At 66.0% G+C, this 7,707-nt stretch overlaps 1 protein-coding gene across 3 annotated transcripts; it reads left to right on the forward strand.

Annotated features, from left to right (window-relative positions):
• The first annotated feature begins 220 nt into the window (after window positions 1-220).
• SLC8A2 (solute carrier family 8 member A2) lies at window positions 221-7,454 on the forward strand. 3 transcript variants are annotated; one of them, XM_039378991.1, is made up of 8 exons: window positions 221-2,008; window positions 3,497-3,600; window positions 3,889-3,906; window positions 4,484-4,608; window positions 4,695-4,794; window positions 5,477-5,752; window positions 6,609-6,970; window positions 7,283-7,454. In XM_039378991.1, exons 1-8 carry the CDS (start codon window positions 252-254, stop codon window positions 7,295-7,297), a joined length of 2,757 nt encoding a protein of 918 aa, XP_039234925.1. In that variant the 5' UTR covers window positions 221-251; the 3' UTR covers window positions 7,298-7,454. The 3 variants fall into 3 exon arrangements, with proteins under 3 accessions (XP_039234925.1, XP_039234924.1, XP_039234926.1); XM_039378990.1 differs by having other exon boundaries at window positions 6,609-7,453; XM_039378992.1 differs by lacking the exon at window positions 221-2,008 and adding an exon at window positions 2,286-2,350 and having other exon boundaries at window positions 6,609-7,452.
• The last annotated feature ends 253 nt before the right edge of the window (window positions 7,455-7,707 follow it).

Consider the following 7,707-nt stretch of genomic DNA (forward strand, 5'->3'; position numbering starts at 1 on the left):
CCGACCGCTCTGGATCCATCCCAATCCCCCTGGATCCATCCCAACCCCCTGGATCCATCCCGACCTCCTGGATCCATCCCAACCCCCTGGATCCATCCCGACCCCCTGGATCCATCCCAACCCCACGGATCCATCCCAACCCCACGGATCCATCCTGACCCCCTGGATCCATCCTGACCCCCTGGATCCATCCTGACCCCCACCCCGCCCCACTGACCCCTCCTTCCCCCCCGCAGCGTCTCCGCCCCGCCATGGCCGCCGTGGGCGCGGCGGCGGCCGCCTGGCTCCTGGTGGCCCCGCGGCTCTCCGGGGCGTCCCCCGACGGCTCCGTCGTGGCCAACGGGACGTGCCGCGGCTCGGCGCGGTGCCAGCCCGGCGTCCTCCTGCCCGTGTGGCAGCCGGACGAGCCGGCGGCGGGCGACAAGGCGGCGCGGGCCATCGTCTACTTCGTGGCCATGATGTACCTGTTCCTGGGCGTGTCCATCATCGCCGACCGCTTCATGGCCTCCATCGAGGTGATCACGTCGCGCGAGAAGGAGATCACGGTGACCAAGGCCAACGGCGAGACCAGCGTGGGCACCGTGCGCATCTGGAACGAGACGGTCTCCAACCTGACGCTGATGGCGCTCGGCTCGTCGGCGCCCGAGATCCTGCTCTCGCTCATCGAGGTGTGCGGGCACCGCTTCCAGGCGGGCGAGCTGGGCCCCGGCACCATCGTGGGCAGCGCCGCCTTCAACATGTTCGTGGTGATCGCCGTGTGCGTCTACGCCATCCCGGCGGGCGAGAGCCGCCGCATCAAGCACCTGCGCGTCTTCTTCGTCACGGCCTCCTGGAGCATCTTCGCCTACATCTGGCTCTACCTCATCCTGGCCGTCATCACGCCGGGCGTGGTGCAGGTGTGGGAGGCCTTCCTCACCCTGCTCTTCTTCCCGGCCTGCGTGGTCTTCGCCTGGGCGGCCGACAAGCGCCTGCTCTTCTACAAGTACGTCTACAAGCGCTACCGCGCCGACCCGCGCAGCGGCATCATCATCGGCGCCGAGGCCGAGCGCCCGCCCAAGGACGTGGAGGCCGACGGCGGCTTCCCCGCCCCGGCCCCGGCCCCCGAGCCCGAGGGCTCGGCGGCGTCGCCGTCGCCCACGCCCGAGGAGCGGGAGCTGGACGAGAGCCGGCGCGAGGTCATCCAGATCCTCAAGGACCTCAAGCAGAAGCACCCGGAGAAGGAGCTGGAGCAGCTGGTGGACGCCGCCAACTACGTGGCGCTGGTGCACCAGCAGAAGAGCCGCGCCTTCTACCGCATCCAGGCCACGCGCCTCATGACCGGCGCCGGCAACGTGCTGAAGAAGCACGCGGCTGAGGCGGCGCGGCGCTCGCCGGCGGCGCCGGGCGAGGACGACGAGGAGGAGGAGGAGGACGAGGCCTGCAGCCGCATCTTCTTCGAGCCCTGCCTCTACCACTGCCTGGAGAACTGCGGCTCGGTGACGCTGGCCGTGGCCTGCGAGCAGGGCGTGGGCGCCAACCAGACCTTCTACGTGGACTTCCGCACCGAGGACGGCTCGGCCAAGGCGGGCTCGGACTACGAGTACAGCGAGGGCACCCTCATCTTCAAGCCGGGCGAGACGCGCAAGGAGCTGGCCATCGGCATCATCGACGACGACATCTTCGAGGAGGACGAGCACTTCTTCGTGCGCCTGCTCAACCTGCGCGTGGGCGACGCCGAGGGCATGTTCGAGGCCGACAACGAGGAGCACCCCAAGGGCAAGCTGGTGGCGCCGCTGGTGGCCACCGTCACCATCCTGGACGACGACCACGCCGGCATCTTCGGGTTCCGCGAGCGCTCGGTGCGCGTCAGCGAGTGCCAGGGCAAGGTGGAGGTGACGGTGGTGCGCAGCTCCGGCGCCCGCGGCACCGTCATGGTGCCCTTCAGAACCGTCGAGGGCACCGCCCGCGGGGGCGGCGTCGACTACGAGGACGCCAGCGGGGAGCTCGAGTTCCGCAACGACGAGACGGCGTGAGGAGAAAGGGGGGGACGGGGGGTGGATGGATGGATGGGTCAGGGATGGGTCAGGGATGGGTCATGGATGGATCATGGATGGATCATGGATGGCTGGATCATGGATGGATGGATCATGGATGGCTGGATCATGGATGGATGGATCATGGATGGATGGTGGATGATGGATGGATGGGTCATGGATGGATGGATCGTGGATGAGCTCGAGTTCCGCAACGACGAGACGGCGTGAGGAGAAGGGGGGGATGGATCAGGGATGGGTCAGGGATGGGTCAGGGATGGCTGGATCATGGATGGATGGATCGTGGATGAGCTCGAGTTCCGCAACGACGAGACGGCGTGAGGAGAAGGGGGGGATGGATCAGGGATGGGTCAGGGATGGATCATGGAATGGATGATGGATCATGGATGGAGGGATGATGGATGGATGGTGGATCATGGATGGATGGATGGATGGTGGATGATGGGTGGTGGATGGATCATGGATGGATGGATGGTGGATCATGGGTAGAGGGATGGATGGATGGATGGTGGATCATGGATGGATGGTGGATCATGGATGGATGGTGGATCATGGACAGAGGGATGATGGAACGGACGGATGAACATTGGATGGAGATGGAAGAGGAAGAGCGTGGACGGACGTTGGTGACGGATGCAGAGGGAGGGACGGACGGACGGCGGGACGGGGGGTTGGGTGGAGGTGGAAGAGGAAGAGGTGGATGGAGGTGAAGGACACGGATGGGCAATGGAAAGGTGGACAGTGGGATGGAGGTGATGGACACGGGTGGACAATGGAAAGGTGGACGGTGGGACGGAGGTGATGGACACGGGTGGACAATGGAAAGGTGGACGGTGGGACGGAGGTGATGGACACGGGTGGACAATGGAAAGGTGGACGGACAGTGGGATGGAGGTGATGGACACGGGTGGACAATGGAAAGATGGACAGTGGGACGGAGGTGATGGACACGGGTGGACAATGGAAAGGTGGACAGTGGGATGGAGGTGATGGACACGGGTGGACAATGGAAAGGTGGACAGTGGGACGGAGGTGATGGACACGGATGGACAATGGAAAGGTGGACAGTGGGATGGAGGTGATGGACACGGGTGGACAATGGAAAGGTGGACGGTGGGACGGAGGTGATGGACACGGGTGGACAATGGAAAGGTGGACAGTGGGATGGAGGTGATGGACACGGGTGGACAATGGAAAGGTGGACGGTGGGACGGAGGTGATGGACACGGGTGGACAATGGAAAGGTGGACGGTGGGACGGAGGTGATGGACACGGGTGGACAATGGAAAGATGGACGGTGGGATGGAGGTGATGGACACGGGTGGATGAAGGACGGATCGATGGCAGTGGAAGAGGAGGGTTGGGTTGCTGGTTGGGTGGGTGGATGACGATGATGATGGTGATGATGGTGATGATGGTGATGATGGTGATGATGGTGATGGTGACCACGTGTCCCGCCCCAGGAAGACGCTGCAGGTGAAGATCGTGGACGACGAGGAGTACGAGAAGAAGGAGAACTTCTTCATCGAGCTGGGCCCACCGCGCTGGCTCAAGCGCGGCATCTCGGGTACGGGGACACCCAGGGGACACCCAGGGGTCACCCAGGGGTCATGGGGCCACCACGGGGCCACTGATGGGTCATGGGGACCACCAAGGGGCCACAGGGCCACCGAGGGGTCACAGGGGTCACAGAAGGGTCATGGGGCCGCTGCAGGGCCACTGAGGGGTCACAGGGGCCACCGAGGGGTCACAGGGCCACTGAGGGGTCACGGGGCCACCGCGGGGCCACCCAGGGGTCGTGGGGGCCACCGAGGGGTCACGGGGCTCTCACCGCTGTCCCCTCCTGTCCCCACAGCTCTGCTGCTCGCCCAAGGTAGGAGCCTTCGGCCTCGGCCCCGGACGTGCCCCGTGACCGTGGATGTCCCCGTGACCGTGTATGTCCCCGTGTCCCCACCACGTGTCCTCATGGCCCCACGGCCCTCACGGTGTCCCCACACGTGTCCCTCACGTGTCCCCATCCCAGTGACCCTCGTGTCCCCGTGCCCCTCTGTGTGTCCCCATGACCCCTGTTGTGTCCGCCCGCGTGTCCCATGACCCCTGTTGTGTCCCCATGACGCCATGACCCCTGTTGTGTCCCTGTTGTCCCCCCATGCTGTCCCAGGGGATGGGGAGCGGGCTCTCTCAGCTGAGGAGGAGGAGGCTCTGTCCCCAAGACCTCTGTTGTGTCCTCATGACCCCTGTTGTGCCCCTATGACCCCTGTTGTGTCCCTGTTGTGTCCCCCTGACCCCTGTTGTGTCCCCCTGACCCCCGCTGTGTCCCTGTTGTCCCCCCATGCTGTCCCAGGGGACGGGGAGCGGGCTCTCTCGGCCGAGGAGGAGGAGGCTCTGTCCCCGTGCCCCCCTGACCCCCGCTGTGTCCCTGTTGTGTCCCCACACTGTCCCTGTCCCAGGGGACGGGGAGCGGGCTCTCTCGGCCGAGGAGGAGGAGGCTCGGCGAATCGCCGACATGGGCAAACCCATCCTGGGCGAGAACCGGCGCCTCGAGGTCGTCATCGAGGAGTCCTACGACTTCAAGGTGGCCCTGGGGGGACACGGGGAGGGGGAGGGGCACGGGAGGGGGGGACACACGCCCTGACCCCCCCTGACCCCTCCTCCCCCCAGAACACGGTGGACAAGCTGATGAAGAAAACCAACCTGGCCACCGTCATCGGCACCCACTCGTGGAGGGAGCAGTTCCTCGAGGCCGTCACCGTCAGCGCAGGTGGCTCTTGGTGTCCCCAGGGTCCCCTCAATGTCCCCTCGGGGCCCCCAATGTCCCCTCGGGGTCCCCTCAATGTCCCCTCGGGGCCCCCAATGTCCCCTTGATGTTCCCCCAGTATCCCCAAGGTCACCGTCAGCCCAGGTGGCCACGGGGGACCCTTGACGTCCCCAAGGTCCCCTCAGTGTCCCCAGGGTCCCCTCAGTGTCCCCCATGTTCCCTCAGTGTCCCCAGGGTCCCCTCAGTGTCCCCCATGTTCCCTCAGTGTCCCCAGGGTCCCCTCAGTGTCCCCCATGTTCCCTCAGTGTCCCCAATGTCCCCTCAGGGTCCCCAATGTCATCTCAATGTCCCCTCGGGGTCCCCAGTGTCCACCCCTTGGCCACCACCCCGAGGACCCTCCCCCTGGTGCCACCACCCCGTCCCCACCCCGAGGACCCTCCCCCCCGTGCCACCACTCTGGGGACCCTCCCCTTGGTGCCACCCCCCTGCTCCCACCCTGGGGACCCTCCCCTTAGTGCCACCACCCCATCCTCACCCTGGGGACCCTCCCCTCGGTGCCACCCCCCTGCTCCTACCCTGGGGACCCTCCCCCTGGTGCCACCACTCTGGGGACCCTCCCCTTGGTGCCACCACCCCGAGGACCCTCCCCCCAGTGTCACCACCCCTCGTCCCCCCCCCGCCGCAGGCGACGAGGACGACGAGGACGAGGGCCGTGAGGAGCGGCTGCCGTCGTGCTTCGACTACGTGATGCACTTCCTGACGGTGTTCTGGAAGGTTCTCTTCGCCTGCGTCCCCCCCACGGCGCTGCTGGGGGGCTGGGCGGCCTTCGGCGTCTCCATCCTCCTCCTCGCCCTCCTCACCGCCCTCATCGGGGACCTGGCGGCCCATTTCGGCTGCACCCTCGGCCTCAAGGACTCCGTCAACGCCGTCGTCTTCGTGGCCCTGGGCACCTCCATCCCGGGTGAGGGGACACCACGGGGACATTGGGGACACCATGGGGACATGGGGACATCATGGGGACATTGGGGACATCATGGGGACATTGGGGACATCATGGGGACATGGGGACACCATGGGGACACCATGGGGACATCATGGGGACATTGGGGACATCATGGGGACATGGGGACATCATGGGGACATTGGGGACACCATGGGATAACGGGCAGGAGAAGGGAGATGGACAAGGGACTCAAGGACTCCGTCAACGCCGTCGTCTTTGTGGCCTTGGGGATGTCCATCCCTGGTGAGGGGACACCATGGGGACGCCATGGGGACATCATGGGGACATCATGGGGACACCATGGGATAAGGGGCAGGACAAGGGAGATGGACAAGGGACTCAAGGACTCCGTCAACGCCGTTGTCTTCATGGCCCTGGGCACCTCCAACGCCCCCAGTGACCCAAATGTCCCCAACACCCTCAGTGTCCCCAACGCCCCCAATGTCCCCAACACCCCAAATGTCCCCAACACCCCCAATGTCCCCAACACCCTCAGTGTCCCCAACACCCCAAATGTCCCCAACACCCCCAATGTCCCCAACACCCCAAATGTCCCCAACACCCTCAGTGTCCCCAACACCCCCAATGTCCCCAACACCCCCAATGTCCTCAACACCCCCAATGTCCCCAACACCCCCAATGTCCCCAACACCCCAAATGTCCCCAACACCCTCAGTGTCCCCAACACTCCCAACATCCCCAACGCCCCCCATGCCCCCAATGACCCAAATGTCCCCCATGTCCCCAACACCATGAACATCCCCAACGCCCCCAATGTCCCCGCCGCCCCCAACGTGCCCCGCCGTGCCCGCAGACACGTTCGCCAGCCGCGTGGCCGCCCTGCAGGACCCGTGCGCCGACGCGTCCATCGGGAACGTGACGGGCTCCAACGCCGTCAACGTGTTCCTGGGGCTGGGCCTGGCCTGGTCGGTGGCCGCCGTGTACTGGGCGGCGCAGGGACGCCCCTTCCTGGTGCCGCCGGGCACGCTGGCCTTCCCCGTCACCCTCTTCACCATCTTCGCCTTCCTCGCCATCGGGGTCCTGCTCTACCGGCGCCGGGCGCCCATCGGGGGCGAGCTGGGGGGGCCCCGCGCCCCCAAAGTGCTCACGGCCGCGCTCTTCCTCCTGCTCTGGCTGCTCTACGTGCTCTTCGCCAGCCTCGAGGCCTACTGCCACATCCAGGGCTTCTAGGGGGGCACCCCAATGTCACCTGGGGTCACCCGGGGTCACCCCCTGTCCTACTGCCACATCCAGGGCTTCTAGGGTCACCCAGTGTCACCCGGGGTCACCCGGGGTCACCCGGGGTCACCCCCTGTCCTACTGCCACATCCAGGGCTTCTAGGGTCACCCAGTGTCACCCAGGGTCACCCGGGGTCACCCCCTGTCCTACTGCCACATCCAGGGCTTCTAGGGGGGCACCCCAATGTCACCTGGGGTCACCCAGGGTCACCTGGGGTCACCCGGGGTCACCCCCTGTCCTACTGCCACATCCAGGGCTTCTAGGGGGACACCCCAATGTCACCCAGGGTCACCCGGGGTCACCCCATCTCCTACTGCCACATCCAGGGCTTCTAGGGGGCACTGGGGGGGACTGGGGGGCACTGGAGAGGACTGGGGGGGAAATGAAGGGCACTGAGAGGGAGTGGGTGACACTGGGGGGGACTGGGAGGCACTGGGGGGCACTGGGAGGGACCAGGGGGCACTGGGAGCACTGGAGAGGACTGGGGGCACTGGGAGGGACCGGGAGGCACTGAGGGGGCACTGGAAGCACTGGGGGGCACTGGAAGCACTGGGAGGGACTGGGGGGCACTGGGGGCACTGGGAGGGTGGTGTGGGAGGGACTGGGATGGGACTGGGAGCATCGGGGGGGGGCCCAGGACAGGGACCACCCAGTGTCAGCCCAGGGCACGTTG

The sequence above is a fragment of the Pipra filicauda genome, unplaced genomic scaffold, assembly GCF_003945595.2.
Source record: "Pipra filicauda isolate LSUMZ 115617 unplaced genomic scaffold, ASM394559v2 scaffold1523_size10677_pilon, whole genome shotgun sequence".
Lineage (NCBI taxonomy): Eukaryota > Metazoa > Chordata > Aves > Passeriformes > Pipridae > Pipra > Pipra filicauda.